General features: G+C 41.7%; 2 protein-coding genes across 6 annotated transcripts; one reads left to right on the top strand and one right to left on the bottom strand.

The window, feature by feature from the left end:
- The first annotated feature begins 133 nt into the window (after positions 1 to 133).
- ndufaf8 (NADH:ubiquinone oxidoreductase complex assembly factor 8) lies at positions 134 to 1,297 on the top strand. The gene is made up of 3 exons (XM_004562355.5): positions 134 to 437; positions 960 to 1,070; positions 1,157 to 1,297. Exons 1-3 carry the CDS (start codon positions 357 to 359, stop codon positions 1,175 to 1,177), a joined length of 213 nt encoding a protein of 70 aa, XP_004562412.1. The 5' UTR covers positions 134 to 356; the 3' UTR covers positions 1,178 to 1,297.
- Positions 1,298 to 1,348: 51 nt separating this feature from the next.
- On the bottom strand, positions 1,349 to 21,123 carry slc38a10 (solute carrier family 38 member 10). Of its 5 annotated transcripts, none has more exons than XM_076887318.1 (18): positions 20,921 to 21,121; positions 20,484 to 20,733; positions 19,216 to 19,333; positions 18,747 to 18,792; positions 18,464 to 18,557; positions 18,175 to 18,318; positions 16,007 to 16,131; positions 11,339 to 11,441; positions 10,287 to 10,469; positions 9,830 to 9,941; positions 8,521 to 8,627; positions 8,274 to 8,427; positions 6,367 to 6,540; positions 5,829 to 6,290; positions 5,651 to 5,737; positions 4,244 to 4,264; positions 3,695 to 3,835; positions 1,349 to 3,549 (listed from the first exon to the last, which is right to left on the bottom strand). In XM_076887318.1, the coding sequence occupies exons 2-18, from the start codon at positions 20,571 to 20,573 to the stop codon at positions 2,279 to 2,281; spliced, it is 3,432 nt and encodes a 1,143-aa protein (XP_076743433.1). In that variant the 5' UTR covers positions 20,574 to 20,733; positions 20,921 to 21,121; the 3' UTR covers positions 1,349 to 2,278. The 5 variants fall into 5 exon arrangements, with proteins under 5 accessions (XP_076743433.1, XP_004562414.3, XP_076743434.1 ...); XM_004562357.4 differs by lacking the exon at positions 16,007 to 16,131 and adding an exon at positions 15,144 to 15,268; XM_076887321.1 differs by having other exon boundaries at positions 3,477 to 3,608; positions 20,921 to 21,123.
- Positions 21,124 to 24,061: the final 2,938 nt, after the last annotated feature.

Below are 24,061 nucleotides of genomic sequence, written 5' to 3'. Positions count from 1 at the left end.
TAGCCAATAACAAAACACTAAGCAGCAATCCTCGACTCTATTGGCGTTCTGGTTAAACCAGGAGTTGGAACATGACGAATCAACCTTCAGAAATGTTTTTTCTGACAAGGAAATGAACGAATCATAGTTCAGATTTTTTTATGGGCGTAAACAGTCGTCAACATGGCGCTGCCCAGGGTTTTCACCGGAGCTCCGTCTGTTAGTTGTATGATAAAAATAATTTCGGTTCTTTTGAGTTGTCAGAGGTTTTAAGAAACTATTTGACACGAAAATATTGCTGCTTCGTTTTTTTTTTTTAATCGTTGACTTAAAAAATTTACCAGATATTAAAACAAATCTATTTACGCCTGAACAGCATGTCTGGGTCAAATGTCTGGAGTCGCACTAGGGAGAAAATGAGACTTTTCCCGGAACTTTTTGCACAGTGTGCGAACGAGGTAAGTACATGGTGGAAAAATACTGCTTGGTAGATTATCCTTTGAACGGGTTCAACTCTGGAACCTCTCTTCTTCTCATTAGATATGAATAAACTTAGCTGCCTCTCCCATCAAAGCCAGCTGCCATCTCTACAGCAGCTCCCAGTAGGGGACATCCAAAATATTTCCTCATTTAAGCTTTTAACAATATACACGTGCTGCCATGTACTTTATTATCTCAAGATGTAGTTTACAAAAAGACCTACCAGTTAATTATTCTTTAAAGCACACATAAGCACTTGTTTGTATTGTATTATTATTTTTTATTACTAGATTTACCTAGTTAACATTTTAGAGCATGGTTTAGCTTCTGGTGAATTTTTGGCAATAAAGTTAATGTGCCAATTCTTAATAAACAAACAGTGGAAATTAAGTTAATAAAAATGGGTACATTTGTTAATAAAACATTGGTCCAAGTAATGCAGTTATTTATTACATTAACAAATGTGCTTCATGTGACGTTTTAATTTGTGTGTTATTCAGGCAGCAGTGTATGGAAAGTGTGTAGCTGCTACCACAACAGGCACACAGGAGCTGAGGAAGGATCTGTGTGCCAAAGAGTTTGAAGCACTGAAGATCTGCTTTACCAATGCAGTAAGTGCCAGTGTCAGCAACTGTCACACTGAAAGTTCTGTTTAATGTTATCCATTTACCTATTTATATATTTGATTTTATTACAGGCCAAAAAAAGAGCCAGATGAATGGAAATCATCCAGGCTTATCTGGACCAATCTCAAGAAGACCAAGTTGACTGACTTTTGATGCTAAGAAGTTTTTCACGTTGGTGTGGTTGAGATAAGCCATTAAGAACTGCCGTAGTCTTTAACGTGAAAACCTGTGCGTGTCTGTGTGTAAATAAATAAAACCCTGACTTTGATGTTTCGATATATGATCTTTATTAATTTTTATCAGCAAAATGTACAGAAATAACATGCATGTAGAAAAATAGTCACAAAAATAGCCTCTTTTATAAAGCAAAGGTCCAATATGTTGAAGTGCTAGGCAATGAAAGACAATACAGAAGTCCAAAATACCTTCCATTATTATATCTTCAAATAAGATCATTTAGTGGAAGAAAAAGACCAGATATTGAGGGGAAAAAAAACACATTTTGTTTGAATAAAATATACGCTGTAGTATGTTAAGTGAAAGGCACTAATAAATCAACCTGGAAGAAATACTAGGAATAAAGATGGAATGATTAGAAACTACAGGTATTGATCCAGGTTGTCTGGTTCGAGCTGCTCTGCTGTCCACAGTTTATGGAAATAGTAAGGCTACTCTATATCTCAAAACTCCAGCGTGTAGTTAAATACCTCATTTTGAAAGCATGAAGCAAAAACACTATCAAAGGGCCTGAAGCCACAGTACATTAAATTTGGGGTAACTGGGTTCTATAAGAAAATACATGGATCACATTTAAAAGCATTTACAACATTTACAAAGACCAAGGAACAACTGAATAACAAAAGGAGTACATGTGACTCAAATACGAATAGCGTCCTTTTCAAAAACACTCCACAGAAAGGTAATTGCATAGATGTATGTACACTTTAAACAATGACGTCTTCAAAATTTTCTCTGGAAACAAAAATAAGTTAATATTTACATTCACTTTTGCTCTTTGATAAAGACTTTAGCTCCCTGGCAGATTACACAGTATCAAGAAAAACAACACAGTCCACTTCTTAACAACTCCAAAGGCAAAAGAGAATGTAAGGCAGCAATATCACGGTCCACAGTATTAGAGGTTCTGCAGGTCTACAGTATGTGTTTGACCGCTAAATAAGAATGTGTGTGTGTTATTTAGCTTCTTCATCCTCTGAGGCCTGTTTAATCTGCCGTGTGTGTAGCCTTGCCCCAGCCAGTAGCTGCCCCTCCAGGGCTGCGTGCAGATCTTGCCCCCCCAGCTCCAGCAGGGGCTCCAACCCTGGAACCCCCCTGGACGCCTCAGTGTCCTCCAGGGGCCCTCTAGCCTCTCCAAGTGACCTACGCCTCCGCTTCAGATCTATCTCTCCCTGCTTCCTAACTTTCTCGTGGGAGCCCTGGGGGTGAACCTCGCCATCTTCCTCCCCTTCTCCGGGTTCTGGCTGAGCAGCAGCTTTCTCTTTGAGGTCTCGTCCTCCTTTCTTCAAAGCCTCACCATCATCTATCTTGCCCCCCTGTGCAGCTTTTCCAGCATTTTGAGCTTCTATGGCCTGCTGCAGCTGAAGCAGCCTCTCCTGAGCCTCCTGCAATGCCTCCTCTTTCTTTGCTTTATCAAGTATTTCATTGTCCGCTTTCTGCAGCTCCTGCTCATATCGCTCTTTTGCAGCTTTGTCGCGTGCAAGTTTCTCTTTTAATGCTTTTTCTTTCTCAAGCTCTTGCTCTCTGATCAGATTCTCTTTTATTTCCCTTTCCAGTCGTTCTTTTTCCAGCCTTTCTCGAACTTCTTTCTCTATCTTTTCCCTCTCCAACTCTTGTTTGGCCACCACTTCCTGTCTTTCCTTTTCTATCCTTTCTTCCTCTAGCCTTTCCTTTTCTTTTCTCTCCATTTCTAGCCGTTCTTTTTCTAATCGTGCCTGAACTTCTTTCTCTATCCTTTCTCTCTCTGATCTTTCCCTCTCTAACTCCTCTTCCCTGGCTAGCTTCTCCTTCATTTCCCTCTCCAGCCGTTCTTTTCCTTGTTTTGCCTGATCTTCTTTGCCTACCATTTCTTTCTTAAGTTTTTCAATTGCCTCTTCTTCTGGTAACTGATCATTCTGAGCTACAGGTTCAAGTTTTTGCTTCCCCAATGGCACTCCCCTCGCCCCGACCTCACTTTCCTTATGTGATTCTCCTGCGAGCGCAACATTTGCATCCTCCTTGTAAGCTGCTGGTACGGCTACTTTTGCAGGGTTAGCTTCAGCACCTTTATCTTCAACCTGAGCTTGATTCTGGGCCAGAGCATGAGCCTCATTTCCTCCAGCCTGTGGAGCTCCAGCTCCCTCCTTGGGCTGCTCCAGTCCAGACTCCTTAGGTTTTGCTGCTCCACCTTCCATCATCTCTGGTTGTCCTTGGATGCCTTTCTCACCATCGCCTTCAGCAGCGCCCCCTTTAAATGCAAAAACATTACATTTAAGTTAAGGGCCACCACTTAAATGTGGCCCTTAACTTAAATGGGCCACATTTAAGTTGTGTTTTCTTTACAAGTTGTCATGACTACAAAAAAAAAAGAAAAAAAGAAGGTATATACACACCAGCAGGTTGTTTCTGGTGGATTTCCTTGTGTTGTTCTTCTATGACAGCCAATAGTTTTTCCTGTTGGTCCAGAAGCCTTTTCTGTTGTTCTTGTTGCTCCTTAATGACCTGCAGAAGCACCGCGTGGTCCAGCTGACCCTCTACATGGAAACAAACCATTCAAAAACATTTAATTAAAATAAGTAACGACCTGTTCAGAGAACAGGGCATTAGTTAGGAGGCTTAATAAAACTAGGGCCAGACTCTGGGGGTGAGGGGGGCAGACAGGAAACAGTTAATAATCTACTACTTCCAGTTAACACGCTTTTCTAGACTGTAGCCTTAAACAGGCAGGTGTGGACACAGATTATGTTAACAGGCAATGTGAGTGGGTGGTTTTAGTTTACTAGTATTAAGTTTAAATATAAACACACACAAACATAAAACACACACAACTGTATAAGCAATAATTAAAAAAAAAAAAAGATGAGCCATTTTGTAAATGTTTAAAAATTTGAGTGACAGACAGATTGAGATAACCTGAAGAAGAGGCAAGAGGGAGTTCATACCTGCAACCAGCTTTTTTATCACTGCGACAGGAGTCCAGCAGAGACAGAAAGAAAAGATGGAGAAAAAAGGAAGAGAAGGCAAAAGTAAACAACAGAATAACAGAATGAGAAAGTCAACAAAAGCCAAAAAAGAGGATCGAGCTAAGTCAAGAAGTGAGAGGAAACATCTGTACTTCTTTTTCTTTTTTAACACCATCAAACAGGGAATAATAGGCAAGAAGGGATCATTAAGATAAAACAAGCGAAGCAGGAGAAAAGAAAGAGGAAGTGGGCTACATAGCAGTCTAAATTAGCCAATAAGAGGAATACTGCACTCTCCCACCCAGAAAACAAAGAGGTTAAATTAAGTGTTTGTTATTTATTTATTTATTTATTGAGCCTTTCCTGTAACCTGACTTCATATTTGGATTTTTTTTTAAAGTCCAGCATTTCATTTTTAAATAAAGTCCTCATATATCACTTAGTTAAAGTTTCACAATTTTACCAGTTTGACATTTTTAATGTTCAAAAACACATTTTTTCACATGCTGATTTTCCTGCAGCAGGAACTCTGAAACAACGTTTTACCTCCAGTCTCTTCAAATCCTGCCTCTGGAAAGCTCAGTCTGCTCTGATTGGTCAGTTGATACCACATTAGCGAATCAACATTGGCTACATACATCCAGTACAGCTCTCTAAGAGCTGGAAACTGCTAAAAACAACAAATCGTCTTCTAAATATAACCAACACCAACACACCTGCTGCCTTAAACACGTCTTAACTTCAGCAAAGTGATTTTGTAAGAAAATATTTGATATTTGAAAATTAGAAGAATATAAATATAAAGATAAATGTACTGGGATTTTCCCATTAATGTTGGGACAATGTTGTGGCCATAAAGGTGATTCACTAGGTCTTCAGCTTGTCAGATGCAGTGAATGCATGGAGACTCTTGTATTGAGTCTTGCTGGAAACAAGAGAACGTCTCGTATGTGTTTCTCATAGCGGAAGCAATTTAAAGTCAGAGTTGGCGGAAGTGGCTCTAGTGGGACAATTAGGGTGCATCTGGATTCCATTCAGGCAGCAGCTCTTTCCATGCTTAGCAAGCTCTGCTACAAACTTAGTATGTCAGTGTTACACAGTGACACAGATAAGGAAAGCCTGGACCACATTTTAGCAAACTATTAATATAAAATAAAAACCCAAGTCTGTGTCTGCACAAATGTGAGGGCCATTCCCCCGACCGAGAGCAGGTCATGGTTTACAAAAAAAAACTATCAGCCACTATAAATGCGAGTGCAAATTGATTTAGGCTGATTTTTAAATGTGGACGTGATTAAGGTTTTTCACAGCATGCTGAAAAAATTGGCAGCTACTAAATAAATGAATTTAACTTTGAATTTTATTGAACATGTCTACTCCACTTACCTTCCATCTTGTCATCTGCTGCATCTTTGCCTTCAGCAGCTGGAGCCTCTTCTCCAGCAGGGCGATGCTCTCCTTCAGCAGGTGGAGCTTAAAGGTCATTACATATCACAAACACTCTCTTAGAACGCCTTTTTCATCATTTTGCTTAACCAACAGTTAAACAGCTTGAAATGCTCACCTTTCTCTGCAGCATCTGCAGCTTTCCCCACTTTATGGACTTGGGCTGCTGCATCCTGATTGGCTTCTGCAGCCTGATTGGCCACTACACCTGCATTATCTGCAAGGGGCTCTTTAACAGCGTTGAGATTCTCACCCTCCTTTAATGGGGCAACTTCCAACTTTTTGCCTGCTTCTGCAACAGGCTTATCAACCAGCTCGTTCGACAAGACTTCACCTCCACCCAGATCCTCTTCTTTTGCAGGTTTTTCATCAACCTTGTCATCTTTGTTTTCCACTTTCAAAGCATTCTCGAAATCTTGCTCGTTGCCTCTTAGAGGGTTTTCTTCAACACCTTCTGCAGCAACAGGTTGTTTGTTTTCATCTTTCAGCTCTGCAATGTTCTTTCTTCTGTCTACCATTACTTTGTCATGAGGAATGGGTGGTTCATGACGATGGGCCTCTCCCTCTGGCACTGCCACACCTGGATAAATAAGAAATGGTAATCCTTACAAGTTCGACATCCAGTTAATGTTCCGATTTTGGTTCAGTTTCCTTACCCGCATCAGGACGATCCAACTGCACCTCCTCGTCCTTCTTCTCCTTCGATAGATCAACTGGTCCTTTAATCTGGGGGGGCTCACCTGGGTCCCGCTCCACAGGCTGCACCACCTCCACAGGCAGATGATTGTCAGGCTTTTCTATCTCCACTGGCTTCTTGTTTGCAGGGTTGTCTGCATGTAGGTGCAAAAAATGGAACGTCTCATTAATGCTACTGTTCTACTGTTTCACTATGGTCAGCTAATCTAATGCCAGATATCATCCCAAGATATCCCCATATTTTCATCACAGTTTTCTGACACAAACAAGACGATAGGTAAACAAAAATTTATGCAAACAAATATATGAGGACAAAATCTGTGATCGAATGTATTGACACTTTCGTCAATGATTAAAAATGAGTTGAAAATTTTCTGGAGAGACGAGATCAAATCAGAACTAATTAAGTTGCGAATAAGGCTGGGACGAGTTTAGTGATCCAATTAGAAGTTCTCTTTTTGGAACAAGGCTAAACAAAAATTTGATCTGCCCCCAGGTAACAGTACAGGTTCTTTTGTTTATTTCCCTGATTATATTCACTTGGGAGGAAAAGAAAACACGACACATAGCCAGATTTCAAAAATAAGAAAAATAAGCTGCTTTGTAAACTGTGTGGAGCAACCATCACCGGTAAAAACATGACAAACTTTACACTTTATCTTTTAGTCGACCGAATCAACTTTAGATTTTAGCCCACTATAGTCTTATGACATTTAGTTGATTAAAAGTCTAAGATTAAAACAGTTAATCTTAGACTTCATTTCTTGGTGCTATAATTCTCATACCAAATGCCATCTGAAAATATGGACATTTTTGGTTTTGGACGTGTACAGCCACTAGGGGGCAGCAAATACTGAAAATGGCAAGACTGGCATCAGTGATGTGTCGAATTAATGAGGGTGACGGGAGAGAGAAATGATATCAGAGTGTGGCAGAAAGAAAACAAGTTTTTATCCTGGCTCTTGTGAGTTTAGTGTGAAGCAAAGCTGGGAGGGAAAAACAAAAATCCACAAATGAGAGTTTCTGGATGGGAGTGAACAAGAAGGAACTGCACAGTAAGAAAAGACCACGAGAGCTGAGGATGATTAACTGTCAGGACTCCCTCCATGCTCTTCTTCTTTCACCCTAAAACTGGAAACATCAGCTCAGAAGGTTTCCTCTGGGTCTCGTCTCCATTTTTTTTCATTTATCCCCAAACCCATATCATCATCACCCCACACCCCATTTCCTTTTATACAGCCAGCGCTTGCAGGCATTTTATAGCTGCCATGTGAGATATGCGGGGAGAAAGGGGGTGTAGACAATGTATTTTGGGGGGGAAGAGGTTTGGAGGGGGGTGGCAGGAGAAATGAACAGAGGTAGAGGGGTGGAGAGAAATTGCTGGAGTTTGAAGGGCATCAATCTCGCTTCATCAGTGTCAAGCACTCAACACTGCTTTCAGATATTATCAAGAGGTTATCTCCTCACCCTGCCTGTCTGTCTACCAGTCACTCTGTCTGTCTCCATCTTTTCTTCTCCGAGAGATAAAAGAAAGCCTTTCTTCTGCCGTGGCTTTGTGCTTTTGTTTTAGTCTCACTGGCCCTTTGCTACTGGTTCACATTCTCTTTACAATGCGCCTTCAAGGTGCTGCGAGCAGTCTGTGACTTTAAAAATAAGACAAGAAACAAACATGTCTCTTGTACTGCTGGTGCATTTTAAAGGAAATAATTACATGCAACTCTGCTGTCCAATCTCAGATGCTACAGACAGCTCCGGCTCTGGCCCACTGAGGTAAATGTTTCCATGGCTCATTAGTAAACCACTTTCATTTACAGCCCATCTAGTTCCTAAGTGATTGCCAGCCATTACAGAAACTCGCGATCTTTACCGTGCGGTTCAGGGATGTCTGGTAGTTCTTGCTGGCTGTTCTTGCCAGGTGCAGGAGGAGGAGGTTGGATCCTTGGACCGGGGCTACTGGCCGAAATTGAGAGAGTGGTAAAGGTGCTGATCAGCAGGATGCCCAGACCAACAAAAAGCACCAGCTACAGGACAGGAAGTGGAGAACAACAAATTGTCAGACAAAATATTTTCCCCAAATAAATATACTGGAAAAGTGCAGATTCAAAGTTTCTAACCTGAGCAATGATGCTGTTCTTTTGGATCTTTCTGTAGATGAGAGCAGGACAAATGAAGCAGATGAGGCTGCCCATGGTGGCTCCAGTCAGACCCAGAATAGTTTCCACTAAAGACAGGAAAACCGGTTTAATAAAAAATCTGCGGGCCTGTAGTGCACTAGTTCCAAAACAGAGGTGCTCACCAAATGTTAATGGATAGAGTGCTGAAAGAGTTAGCTTAAATGTCTGAAATGGTTATAACAAACTGGACAAAAGTTAGCTCGACAAGCGGTACAACAACTAAACTAACAGGAAAATGATCTGGAGATCCAAGGTGTGCCTCCCCAGATGTTGCAGTACAATGAAAACTTAATTAAACCAACCTAAACACTGTTAAATCAACATGACACCAACGTTACCAGAGCTGAAGCGTTTCTGTCTGTTTCAGTGCACTGGTTCTGTTTCTTTGTGCCAAAAAAAGACTGGGTGAAAAAAGACTGCTAGAGTCCCAGATCTGGGCTCCTCATTACAAACTGGATTCATAACGGCCCCTCACAGACGCCATCCGTGGCACACTGCTGCTGGCAGCAGCGAGCCGTGGCCACACCCAAGTCACAACGAATGGGCCTACTGGGCGTCAAGCCCGGAAACCCATCGTTCATCTAGAGGACGGACACCATATTGTTTCCCTCAGATTTAGTGCCCATTCCCCCCAGGGTCCTTACCTCCTTTCTCCGCAGTCTATTAGCCTGATTAAATACACAAAGAGCCAATCTGACCGGCTCTGTGTGTGTCTCCGTGTTCACCCAATCAAAACTTTAACAAACAGTGGGTGGACAAAACACAAAATAATGCTAACCTTTACATCTATGCAATTTTGGAGCGTTTTATGAGAGAGACAAGGACTTAAGGAAGCTGACGGAGAGCCAATACTGGTGTGTACTGGACGTTTGTTTGTGTGCGAGTGTGTGAGAAAGAGTCCGGGAGAATAATAGCCCTATCTTCCTGTCTGCCCATCTAAAAGGAGATAAAAGTAAGGGCCCTGATTTAAGGACTGTGTTAGAGTGTGACAGTCACTGACTCGTAAAGTCACATTCACACACATCGTAAAGCTCCCCAGCTACGCCCACATAAAGGAACACATGCACCTTAAGACCTCCAGCGAGCAGCACACATACACACACCATTTTATTTTAGTCCATGCAATCCACAACCAATTTTTCTCACTCACACACACACACACACACACACACACACACACACACACACACACACACACACACACACACACACACACACACACACACACACACACACAAAAAGGACGTACCGTTGGGGATGAGAATGCCCCCCAGCATAGTGCCAAACACAATGCACAGGGTGATCATCTTGAAGCGCAGAGGAGGCATGTAACCCCCAGCGGCAAATGTCCCATCCTTCTGCTGTAAAACAAAAATGGTAAGATAGAAAAAAAAGAGCTAAAGAGGGGATTTAGTGATGTAACAAATCTCACATTTACAAACTGATTACAGATTCAATACATTTATGGGTGTTACAGGGAAACACCTGCTGTTTGTGTTTACACGAAAAACTTCTAAATGCATCTTCAAACTGCATGAAAGAAAGAATGGGAGGTCCTCTTTCACAATCTAATTTGTATCCAAATTCTCATCCCTCTACTATTAACAATTCAGTAAAGTGAGAAAACCATCAAGCAAACAAGCATTAAGACTTTCTTTTTTAAAATGCAGAGGACAAAGGGAGCGTCTGAGTATATCTGAACTCACTTGCTGCTCAAAAAGCATAGTGTTGATGGCCTGGCGGCAGGGCAGGATCATCATGGGAAATCCAACAGCTACAGACATCATAAAACCAACGCGTATCATCTCTGTCACCAGGTTGGATGGAAAGTTCATCAGCACGTTCCCTGCGATGTTCTCTGTAAAGCTGACGTACCCAAAGAAACCCACCTGGAGACAGAACCAAACATGGTGTTTGGGGAAAAGCAAAAAGAAGGAGGAATTTTTATAGTTTCTGATGCCAATATCAGCCATCAAGACTGTTTTAATATCAGGATAAAGACACATTTCTGCCATAAATAATATAAAATACCAGAAACTCCATCAAGAGTGTGTACTGTAGGATGCTAAGCTCAGAATACACATTGTTGTTGTTTATATAGAGGTCATAAAATCTTGTTGTTTCATGAGTGAGACCTATGACAGACTAAATGTTGCTCTCTGATTAATCACGCTTACCAACTTACATGCAGGACAATGTCACTGCTCTTTCTCTTCATCATGTTTCCCTCACAGAAGTGACAAAACCATCATGAAAGACTGCAAAAATCTAACATGCTAGTCTTTCTCTCAGGACAAGATACAGTGCAAGTTTTGTCCATAAAGACCAGAGGCAGTATGTACAAGACTGATGTAGCCTCAGTGTCTGAAACATGAAGCCGGTGTGGAAGTGCCTCAAGACCTAATTTTTTTTGTCACATCCGGTTTTAAAAACAGCAAGAGAGCAATGGCTAAAACTCAGCGGGTCTTTGGTAACTAGTGAGTGAAGTTAAGGTAGCTGTTTGCATCTTTTATATACAGTCTATGAATAACTGACTGATTTGCAAGCTCCAGATTCAAATCAATGCCTTACACCATCCAGATTAGTCTGATATTGTGTAATCTAATCCCATTAAAAGACATTAAAAAAAGTGAACTCATGTCATTAGCTTTTTTGGCAGTGACCTGTTAAAATTTTAAGATAAGTAAACTCAGATACTCTTTAATATTACAAAATAGGAGTGATGTGAACACAACTGAGAAAGAGTGATTCCACTCACTGTGATGTAGAAGATGGTAACAACGTTGAGAGATGAAGTGAAAATGGTGCTCATGCGCTTAACAGACGGCTCATCGAGGCTGTCGTAGGTTGGTAGCACTTGCCTGTAAGAGATAGTAAGCCAAAAAACAAAACAAAAACACCCTGTATACTGCATGGCACAACACTATTGTTGCAATGTGATCTTATACTGTCTGAATTATCAGACATACAAATTCTACAATGCAACAGTTCTAGCAGGGAGATCGAGGAACGTAGTCCTACAGATGTTTCATTTGATTTTTGTCCCCCCAAACAGCTGGCAATATGACAGTCTTCACGGCCACTTACTTCAAATTTAGAAACCGCTCTGTAGCGTTCCTTTATTAAGCAGCCATATGGGGGTCCATTTGCGATGCTCAGTAATCAAATGATGCATCTCTTCCCTCATGTCCTTGTCAATATCCAACTAACACTGGATGGTTTAATCTACACGATTTCATCTTCTTTGTTTAGCCCATTAAAAATATATGAATGCAATGCAATTATCAATAAACATTTGAAATTAATACTTCAATCTTCTACTTAGATGTAATCAAACTACTTTAAAAAGTCATTCGACTCAATCAATCATACAACATCATATAAATGAAGGTTTTTCAACAATTGGAATCTTCATATTGAGAATATGAATCTTAATTCATATTAATATCAATTCATGCTTAAAGTTTTATTTTTTTATTGCAGTCATTTCTCACGATGGCAGTAGATGAAAGTAATGTAATGGGAGTGGTAGTGATGTACGGTATGCACAAGTGTTTGTCTAGATACCACTGCATATGTGTTTGTGTGTGTGAGAGACACAGTATGGGTGACAGTAGTGAAGGCCGGCTGAGGCTGAAATGCTCGTCTATTAACACAGGTGTCGACCTCCTTTCATCATTTCCTGTCCTGTGCTTTAAGGCGAGTGTGGGAGTGTGGAGGGGACCATCGGCACATTAACCAGTGAATTTACAGGCTTTATATATAACTGCAAGTGGCTGGACAGGTTTTAGAGCATTATAAACTTTCCTGGCAGACTCTTTTTACTCGCCTCCTTTTTCTCTCTCCCTCCCTTTCTCTTATACATGTGAGAGGCGAAAGACAGAAGAGAGAGAGAAACCATAACTTTCACTGGCCTTTGTTCTCCCTTTGCCTGACTCTCTGTTCACACACTCGGTTTTATTAGCTAGCATGATGCCATTCCTTGTGCTTGTTTAATGTGGAAACCAGTTAATGTTATAACCAATGTTAAATAAAACGTTATACTGCAAGCGCAGTGCAAAAGCATCTAATGGTTGCTCAATAGACCTGACTCGGAGGCTAGTCCTTAAACACAATGAAATCTCATTGACTGACTGTGGGAGAAGTGAGTGTGTGGAAGACAGTGTCATTAAATGGGACTGGAAAACACACCAGCAGTAGCATCATAGAAAGATGTTTCTGCCATACATGTTTTTCTTATGTCCCTCTATTATGAGCTAACTGCTCCTCGCTGTTCAGACGCTCAGCCAAAAAACAACAGGGCCAGCTCCCATCCCATCATAATGGTGATGTTAAGTAATGTTTTAACTGAAAGTAAACACATTTCATGAATGTAATAAAAATCCAATGTGCTGAGAGCTGTTTAATCAGCCTGTGAATACATCAGTGTGTCTGTGAGATGGCGGCAGTCCAATGTGTTGATTAGTGGTTTGGCTTAAGCTGCCTGCCGCCTAACGGAGCGCTTGCCTCGCTCAGCCTTACCACAGGCCAAGAAATCGCCATGCCAAATATCACTCAGCACTACTAGTGGGACGACGGAGGAAGCACACATAAACACATACAAGCTCATACTTTCTTCTTGTTGGATCACATGCACACCTCGCTTGCTAATGATCACGCCTGTCTGCCATACCATAATGTTATGTTAGCTTTGTGTGATTACATTAATTAAAAAGTCCTGTTTCACTCCCAAGGCTACAGTCGCCCACTTCTATCACTTACCTCACTCTTTCTCGCACAAAACAAAACCATACACTGCCACCACCCAAACATCTGGCCCCTGATGACCTCACCGTAACACCCTACAGCCCTCTCCAGCACCAAAGATTAACTTGCTCCTGTTAGACATTCATGTCTAACAGGATACTGGTGCAGTGAGCTGAACCACCCGCTCAGCTCACTGCACGCCCAGAGTGGGCACTGAAGCGTAGAGGACAGGACAAAAAGAGGCAGTGACAAAGCATGCAAATGAGTGAAAATGGAGGCAGTAAAGAAGAAGAAGCTGTGATCAGTGAAAATAAACCAGTGAGCATTGTGAACAGCATGCAAACGCTGTGTTGGAAACCTTCCTATTATTTACTGTTAGTAAAGACTGCAGCACAGCATTCATTATATATAAGAGCCCAACCGATAGGACGCTCAAACTTTGCTAGCTCTTTTGACCTAATAAATACATTATTACCATTACATGTAGTGGTATAGCATCACAGCTGGGCACACAGCGGTCTGGAGTCAAACAGGGTCTTTACACTAACACGTTTCTTAATAAAACATTGCTGGGAAGTGAAAAGAACACCTCATTTTCCCCCATCATTTTTCACTTTCGCTAATATTAGGGTTGATATCAGATGTTCACCACATGAATATCAAGGCCAACAGAATTCACTTTTATCCTTAACCACTTATCCAATTCCGGATCACTGGGGCTCCCCGAGTCTACTCCAGCTGTCATTTGCTAAGAGGCGGGGTACTTTATTTAAAGTGCACTTTAACTAGAGCACCAGACTGCTGTGACTCGATCAGGTGAGTAACAAACTGAAGAAACCTGCGACTTAAAGCACAATAACGGAGTCTCGTGTGGCGTTAGTGTTAGCTGACGAATGCAGAGGAGAGAGGAGGAGCAGCGGCACAAGAAGGCAACAACGCGGAAGCTAAATTAAGAATTAATTCCTCAACAGCTTAACTCTCCCTGTGTGAGCATCGCAGTTTGATTTAGTGCGATTGTTGTGGAACGTGAATCTCTCTCTGCGTGTAAGGGAGACGTTATCACAGCTACAGAAAAATTCATGGATTATTAAAGTAAGGTGACCACCTCACTTTAAAAATGCATAATATGTGTAGGCAAGAAGAAGCTAGTGATGGATTGCTCACATATATTATCAATTGCTTCTTCTGTATGTCATGATTATCATCAATAGCCATATATTTCAACACCTCTGGTGCATATTTATAGACAGCAGCTAATGCATAGTCAGCTTCAAAAATCCAACATGCCTTCCCTCTCAAAAAGCATCCAGTACTTTGCAGCTTTTGCAAATCTAAACCATCCACTTGATTTTATTTTTTCTTATAAGTGTCCGCTCATCTTCTGTGTCAGATTCCGTCATTTTCTGACTGAATTAGAAAACACAAAGCGAAAAGTAAGCGCAGATGGTTAAAACTAAAGAAAGCACATCTAAGCAACAAAAGCAGCTTCTTTTTACAAATAGCGATGCCTTATCAACCACCTCCACCACAAATCTGTTTCTTTTTACCCCAAATCCTCCACCGTGGCTTTAAAAAAAAAATGCTGTGAGTATTCATGCACCAATTGTGAAATTTTCTCTACATGCAGCGATAAAACATTTAGTTCCCTGTGTGGAAGAGCGGAAAAGCCCACGTTTTGGGAGTTACACTGCACATATTTATAAGACTAATATCGAACGTTCACTATAGGTCACTGAGCTTCCAACGTCAGAATTCTATTTAGTCGTGGTTGACATTACTTTCATCATGTGATCCTGCACAGGTGGAGGAGTACTTACGACTGGCAGGCGAAGGCCATCCCACAGATGGGGAGACAGCGAAACACACCCTCCCAGCGCACCATATTGATGTGCCCTAGCCACCAGCCGCTGAGCAGCCCATGTTTGAACGAGGACAGCACCATCTGAGGGGAAGGAGGCGGGGGGAAGGGGGAGTTACAGCCCAAACCAAATGGAGAAAAGTTGGGGAAAGAGTGAAAAGAAGAATGGGAACAATACCCTCGCTTATGGCTCACAGACAGATAATGAAAGTAATAAATGGGGAGAGAAAAACCAGAGAAAATGAAGAGCTGGAAATAACAAAGAGACGTGACAGGAAATCCCACACTGAACAAAACCTGCTGTAGTGGAAAAACTGGAGTAATGAAGATGATACAAAATGAATAAAAGCAAAAATCATAAATTTGCAAGAAATAAGAGGCATATGAAAGGAATATGTAGACAAACACTAATTCATAGGTTTTCATCAGCATGTGCTCTGTCTTGCTCCTCACAGCACCTGATAAGATCCCAAAGGAAAACCTGCCACACCCACACAGACCAGGACTGAAGGTGGAGGGCAGCAAAAATGAGCCTGTCACTTCCCTATGTTCTCTGCCTTATTACTACTGCCACCAAAAACACACACACAAACACACAGAGCTCAAATGGCTCAGACCAGATCACAATCAAAGGTGAGATTGTGGATGATTGAAAGAAGGAGGAAGAAGGCTCAGGTAGGTCGGAGGAGGGAGTAAGGAGTGTCACACTGCGGGGGAAACATCGCGCTTCCTTCACTCACCCCCTCTCCGTCCCCACCGCCTTACAGTGGTATGTTATATTTTTGGGGAGGGGGAGGGGGGTGGATTCTATGGTTTACTTACGGGTGACAGCAGAAGGTTGTGGCGATAATAGGCAGGCACTGAATGACCCCCTTGAAGCGCCACAGGTGAACTCGCTCCACCCAGGAGCCCGAGATTATGCCGTAGCGCAGAGACGACAACACTATCTACAGCACCAGAAGCAGAAACAGCAGTGGAAAAGGAGGGGGTGGGAGGGAGCAAACAAAGGGTGCGGAAAGATGAGGAGAGTGGAGTGAAAGAGTGATGGTGGGCAGAAGGACGAGAGAGACAAGACGGGAAAGAAAGAAGTAAAGTAGTACAATGGAGAGAAATGAAAGAGGGGGACAATTAATGGTAGGATGAAAAAGGGAGGGAAGCAGGTACATCACTGTTAGATGGTTAGGGGTCTGGGCCAGGCCGGGCCTGGATCTAAAGCCGGACACACACCACACCACTGTTCCACCTTATCGACATGCCACAGAGCTAGAACTCACATCACACAGAAATAGTACAAACAGCATTTTGAAGTCTGTGGAACCAGTACTGCAGGTCAGTAAAACAGAGCTACCCACACATGCACGCACCAACTGTGTGTGCATATTTAAAGAGTAAATGAGTTGAATCACATGAGCCAGAAAACTGCTGCTGGATGGTTTCTACACTCAAACTTTTCACCTCTGACCACACTTCAGACTAAATGCATCTTGTGCAGGGGGCTGTGTGCAAATGCAAATGGCAGCGTGCTCCTGCGGTTCTATCAGAACGTGCTGCATAAAGCATCATTTCTGGTCCCACCAGAGTGCATGTCTGCATACACGTTTTTGCTTGGATGGGGTGCAGAGAGGTTTTTACGGACCACACGTGCTTCCGTGTGTTGTTGTGTGGGCCAAAATAGTGGCGCGAGCAACAGCGGAGGTTATCGCGAATGGGAGAAACATGAAATAACTTCAAAGATCAAAAAATAAAGTATGCAAAGCACAGATAGTGTCTCAAATGGACACTTTTCATTGTTTTTAACAGTTTGGCTTGTTGTATGCAAGAACTTTGCTTTTCTCTGAGTTGGCCTGATAGACCAACAACAACACAAGCAAGACTGGCCCACAGACCGGTTGTACCACATTCTCTGTTGTTAAAAGGAGAAAACGTGCATAGCTCCCTGCAGGCCAACAGGCCATCTCCGCCCTGCCAGCGGACTGTGAACGCGCTCTTCCTGCTGAATTTCGCCTTCGTGGCATACAACTGCACTTCTTTTAGAAACTGTTCAAAATTCTGAAATCTGTTGCAAGAAATGTGCTCCGTGCTGCACTGACGCCTATTTAGACTGAACTTCACATGCATGACATGCAGAAGTGAAGTTTGATTTAAACATTGGGCTTGGCCACAGAGCAAAAGTTGTAATTTATGTAACTTCACAAACTTGAAGGTTATATTTTGATTTCTTAAAGGAAACTATGTCCCAGTAGTTACTACCGCAGCCAGCTGATGTGGTGGTGCTGTCAATCAGTGCTGACTAGCTGCTCCAGAAAGATATGCACACACACTGTTTTGTCTTTAAAGAAAAAAAAGCATTTTACATGCTGCATAAACAGCCAAAAGTTTAAGTTTGATATATGTAAAATAAATCGGACATATGTGGGAGTTTCTGTTCTACAGTTGAGTTTGATGTTTATTGCAACTGACCATTTATTCTCCACTTACTTTCCATTTACACAACTTTTAATGTCTCCTGTGGCCATTTCCAAGTAGTGCCTTCCCAGGGCAGAGCCTTTTTTCAGTCTATAACGAGCAGCGCAGCAACTGTTCTCTGTCTCAAATGATTTCATGCAGATTTTCTCTTTAAAAATAGGAGCAAGACAATATGGCATTGCACAAGGATGTCACAGCTCTGTACAATGGTGCGCGTAAGAAAGAATTAACAGGGAAGACAACAAAACGACCACTTGGCCAAATAACATTTTGAAAATCAAATAGCAACCATGGCTAATAAGCTGTGCTGCAACTTACACATGCTTTAAATCTATTTGTACTTTACTTGCTGTACTAACAGACAGGCAACAAAAACAATCTTTTTTAATCTTTTTTACTGATAATTATGCTTCAACTATTTGCTTCTCAAGATCTGCAACTAAAAAGAATTTCTGCTACAGCCTATTCACATGCACTGTGTAAAGTTTAGATGTATGTGTGTGTGTGTGTGTCAGTGGGCTAACCGTGAACATGAAGAGGGTGTAGAACATCAGCGCCATAGCTGAGAAGGACTGCAGAGTGGCCATCATGTTCCTCTGCAGACTCAGAGGGAGTACGATGAACAGCGACACTATAATCAGCAACAGCACGCGAAAACTGCCGGTCACCTATACACAACAGAGTGACAAAACAACACACTTGCTTAGTTTCAGTATTTTTCCTGTTTTCACAACATCTTTACAAGTGTTGGTCGCAAAAGCCTAAAATTATGAAAAAGTAGAAGCGAGTAGCAACAAAATCATGATATCAAACCTGTAAACCCAACAGCTGAGCAAAGAAATTTGAGCCCAAATCAGCAATGACAACATAGAAGGCAATACAGGTCCCCAACATCAAACCGATCATGCTGCAGGGACACAAAAAGAGAGAGACAAGAGAAACCTTGTGAAAATGTGTTTTTAAACATGACCTACAATGCATAATCTAAATATCCATTGTAATGGATCCATTGTTTCCACTGAACATCTAAAATGTTCCAGTGATCCAACAACTGTATTACTGATAGGCAGAAACTAAAATTTGTCAATGAACTTGCCTCGTTTCCACCAGTGCTTTTCCTGGTTTCCCGTAAGCGTGGAAGGCTGCGAAGAATAAAAGTGCCATCAGTGTGAGCAACATGCAGTGCACTAAAAATATTCCGTCCTGATAAAACTAACAATCAAACAAGATTAAATGTCCTCATTCATCGTTTGTAACACATATGGAAGCAGCTTAAATATTGTCCTTGTGGGCAGAGATTTGTTTACTTTACTGTTATTGACACTTCTGCACTTGATGTCATCTAACATTGTTATAAGCAAATAACGTTCTGCGAACAGTTATTAACTGTTCGCAGAACTAGTGACAAGCAACAACTTCTTTCGCCACTTTAACCACAAATCAGCTGTTGCTTAAAATGGGCACCATTCAGGCTTTTCCACAAACATACTGGCGACTGAAAACATTACATAACAGAACAAAATAAATACAAGTAAATATTTCTCTTGTTTGCCACTTTAGCTCACCCAGTCCAGCATAGGTCCTTCGTTTGGTGCTGCTGGCCGTGTGGACCAGAAACATACAAGACTTGTGGGTCATCCATGAACAGAAGAACAGCAGGATAGTTCCCAGCACTATCCCACACTGTGAGAAGACAGATGGAAAGTTAGCAGGCGTGTCCTCAAGCCAATTCAAATGAGATCGTTCTTAAACTTTAAACAATATTTCTTCCTTCAAACTACTTAGAAGCACAATACGGGGGAGGAAACCTTCAGCCAGCTGGAAAACAAGTATACCCTGGAAAAGATTCTGATGCTAGGCCTACAGAAAGGAACAGCCAAAACAAATACAAGCTCCAAACATGTAGTTGTGCTAAAAAGGCATGACAAAGTTAAAAATTTGGGAATAGCTTCGTTGACTAAAAAGAAAAATCATGTAATAAAGCACTAAATGCGATGTGAAGGCATTACATGTTCATAGAAAGTGGAGATATCCTCCAAGATAAATCTGCTAAATCTGCTCCATCCCTGCTGTCATAGGCTGAGAACCTAACATTCGAGGAAACCAGAGTACCCGGAGAGCACTGATGAAACCGAGCACCACTGAGCTCCCCAGAGGGTGAAATCCTTCACATGAAAACACCTCCTAATTTCATATAGTGATAGTGATGATATAAATTCATCTCTCTATGAAAAGTGCTGCTGATGGATGGAGATGCTGCTTACCAAGTGCTCACTGACATTCTGAGGAAGCTGGTGATTCTCACAGTCACTCATTAATATCCCGTCATGCTTATTCACTTTTATATCTCATTTTGTTGTTATTCTTCTACTCTACTACCTTTAAGAGGCAAATAATGTACTTCTTATTCAATCACATAACCCTTTGACATTGATATATATTATATTTGTACTGGTAAAAATGAAGCTACCTGACAGTGAATAACACTGTTAATATGTTAAAATGAGTTTTCCTTTTAAAAATTAGAAGATGAATGCAGTAACAGCAGATCTTTTTCCCAGCAGTCCCTTTCTTATGAAAGATGTATAAGTTACTAATGTTACTAATGATATTAATAAAGGCATTGTTCACTTCAGGTGCTTAGTAACACCTGTTTACCTGTTGTACCTTACTAAAACTTTGTGAAACAAGATTATGACCTAATATGACAAAAAGAGGAGAAAGGGATTTGAGCATTCCCTCTGATCCTGCAAATATTTTAACAGAGAGTGGGGATTTTCGGAGAGACTTAAGGACAAGTCCCGCAAGGTAAGCGTCGCAGCAGCAGACTCACCTGTTTGAAGCAGAAGGGCATGGTGAGCACACTGACTCCAACGATGCTGTTCACCACGTTCATGATGAGACCCGAGTTGGACGCAGTCATCTTTAATCTCCTAAGCGACGCTTCTTGCTCCTTCGGTAAGAAAATGTCAAGCAAAGCCGGACAGCAGCAAGCTGCAGGCGAACGGAGTTATAGGAGTGATGGCAGAAACGGCAGCGCACAGCTGGAACCAAACTCATCCGCCGATTAATGACGTGGCGCTCTGAGAGGAAACACGGAAACAACAGAGCTTAACCCGCGACACACTTCCAGTCTGTCTTCCTTTCAAATGTTACAGTAAAACCGATTCACACCGCCGAGCTCAATGTTTACAATGCGACCGGATAAAAGTATTTTAAGTCACAGGTTGACCCGTTAGTAGTGGCACCACTGTAGTCTCATTAGCTCACCTTTCTCTTCCACTTCTGTTCCTCGCCCTCCGCCTCGCTGTCCTGTTTATGTTATCATTGGTAATTTTGTGACATTAAAGGTCAACTGTCGTCTTTTTGTGTATATAACCTGCGAGTTGATTAAAAAAGGCAGTAAGTCCACCAAGGCTGTTTTTCTAAACGCGTTTCCAGGAAGTACAGATGGCAGCCGAGGAGGTGAGTGAAGACAAGTCAGCCTGCTAGTTTCAGTACTGTGGAAATGCTTGGGCGCCCACTAGTGGTCACTTTGTTATTTTATTTTTTCTTTATTTTTTCCTTAATGGATAGATATCTATCTATCTATCTATCTATCTATCTATCTATCTATCTATCTATCTATCTATCTATATATATATATATATATATATATATATATATATATATATATATATATATATATATATATATATATAGATCTATCTATCTATCTATCTATCTATCTATATATATATATATATATATATATATATATATATATATATATATATATATATATATATATATATATATATATATATATATATATATATATATATATATCCTATCATATAGTCCTATGATACATTTTTCCAGAGTGCTTTCAATACTATTTTTGTTTCTTTTCCCCTGAGTATTTTGGCATTGTTGTATTTGCACTTTTACTTAACTAAAGAACCTAAATAGTTCTTCCGTCACTGATGAGCTCTGTAACCACAACAGTGCCAACAACAGACACGCTTGAATCCTGTTTTTCCAGAGCCCTCAAATATTCCCGTCAGGAAAGGGAAGCAAGCAACAAAAGCCTAAAAGAGAATAGACCAAACTTGAATGACGTTGGAGAAAATATTCAGCCTTGCACCTGAAACATTGCTGGCAGTATGGGCGGTTTATTTCCGTTAGCTTTAGTGCCTGCCTGGTGCCCTCTCTGATAGATGACTATTGTGTTGTATGACCAGGAAAGAGAAGAAGGAGCCCCAGGTTGGACGGGGGGAGAGGTGGGGGTTTGACCTAAGAGCGCTTCCCCCCCACTCACCAAATTCGGGTGTGCTTCCCCCCGGGGACAAGGGATTTTCAGCAGCAGGGATGTGATGAAGCTTTAAGAGGCGCAGGAGGGGAATTTTGAATTGTAGAGAGGTATGTGTGGGTGTGTGTGTGTGTGTGTGTGTGTGTGTGTGTGTGTGTGTGTGTGAGAGAGAGAGAGAGAGAGAGAGAGAGAGAGAGAGGAATTTCCAGCCTTTCAGTATCACCTTCATCTGAAAACACCCTTTTATTTGAATATATTTCTCCATTCTCCTTTAATTGTACTTATTTGTCTATTTTTTCAGCACTTTGTATATTTGCCGTTCATTTTTTTAAAATTTAGACGGTCTAATGTTTATTATGTATACATGTGGATGAGTGCATGCTTGTGTGTTTATGTGTGTGTGTGTGTGTGTGTGTGTGCATATGTGTATGATCAGAGAGGTTAAGACAGGAAAACCCTGGCCATTGTGCGCCAGTGACCCCTCAAAATCAATGTGACAGACCGGCTGATTGGCTGGAGGGTCCTGTCTCTCTGCACATAATCCCTCAAGGTAGACCCTCAGCCAGGCCTCCTGCGCTTGTGTGTGCTGTGTGTGTGTGTGCTGTGCATGTGTGCGTGGCAATATCTCTGCTCGTATGTGTGTCTTTCTGCACCTAATCCCTCTAGATAGACCAAAGGCCATGGGATGGGGTATTAGTGCAGTTACAGCAGGTCGGTCCTGTGTGTGTGTGTGTGTGTGTGTGTGTGTGTGTGTGTGTGTGTGTGTGTGTGTGTGTGTGTGTGTGCGAGCGTGTAGGAGATAGAGAGCTTGAGTGTGGGGACTACTTCACAGTAGCCCAATTAGGCTGCAGAGTGCTTATGTATTTCAGTAGGGCGCAGTTATGTGTGGAGGCAGTAGTGGGTTTTAGAGGGAGAAGGGGGGGGGGGGGGGGGCAAATTTTAGGGCAGATTTGGACGGATAACCCGGTTGGGGTAAAATTAGACGCAGGCCTCTGAATTTGACCTCAGGCCCTCAGCATGACCCCAGGTCACTTAAGGGTCACGGGGCACAAAGCAGAGCACTGACCCTGCACAGGTCAAGCATGCAGGCGGCTGAAAGGACGCCTTTGTGGGGCCTGGCATGCTCACTATTTCCCATGAGCACCAGGGGGACTGTGTCTGCCCAGGAAACTGGACCAGAGAGTGAGCCAGAAAAAGGTGTGTGCGTGTGTGCATGGAAACCATAATTGATTTGTGTTTATATTTCTGCTTGTTTGCCTTACGATTATCACCAGTGAAGGTCATAGTTAATGCTGATTTCTTATGAAAAAAATGTAAAAATTATTTACCTTTGCATGCTGTGGTATGTGTTTGTTTTTGTGCATTTGTAATAACACAACTCAACTAAACTTCATGTTTTAAGTTTCAGCTGAAGGATCATTTGGTTAAAAGAAACATTTTCAGTTTCTCAGCCAATTAATCCTTTGGGCTTATTCCCTGTTAAATCCAATGGTGCTTTTCTTAGTAGCCGGATGGTTGAAATTTTAGAGTTAAGTGATATTTTACTTGTATTTGAGTTTGTGTCAGAGTGAGAGATGGCTGAGAATTTTTAGGTACGCCTGTGGTTGTTGCTCGTGTACATCTGTTAGCGCCTCCTTATTGAGCGCATGCACGCAGCCTCCAGTCCTGTGTGTGGCCCTCAGAGAGGGAGAGAGAAGCCCTCTGCTCCAGTAATCACATTTAATTACGCACCAGCATTAGACAGCCTATGAATAGGGTTTTTAGGCAGGCCTCTCACACAGAAATTGGCTGCATCCAGCTGAACATTGCCCACCTTTGTCCTGCCCGTCCTACTATATTCTATTAAGACTTTGTCATTTGACCATCATCAAAGCACCATGCTCTAGCACTAACAACTGCACGACTAATGCTACACATTAAAAAAACGGGAAGGTAAAGGGAACAATAGGCGTTTTCTTGGCTGAACGACTAGCGTCTGCCCCATTAATGAAGCAAATGGACCACACATTAGACTTCATCCACAATTACGTAGCACCTAAAATCGCAGATAAAGAACACATAGTCTCAAGAAAATTCTCCATGTCTGCTTATCTGAGGTTTAAGCAAAAATCTGTGGGTGC

The sequence above is a fragment of the Maylandia zebra genome, linkage group LG8 (assembly GCF_041146795.1).
Source record: "Maylandia zebra isolate NMK-2024a linkage group LG8, Mzebra_GT3a, whole genome shotgun sequence".
NCBI lineage: Eukaryota > Metazoa > Chordata > Actinopteri > Cichliformes > Cichlidae > Maylandia > Maylandia zebra.
The sequence above is the reverse complement of the archived record's forward strand: the minus strand, read 5'-3'. Positions and strand labels throughout refer to the sequence as shown.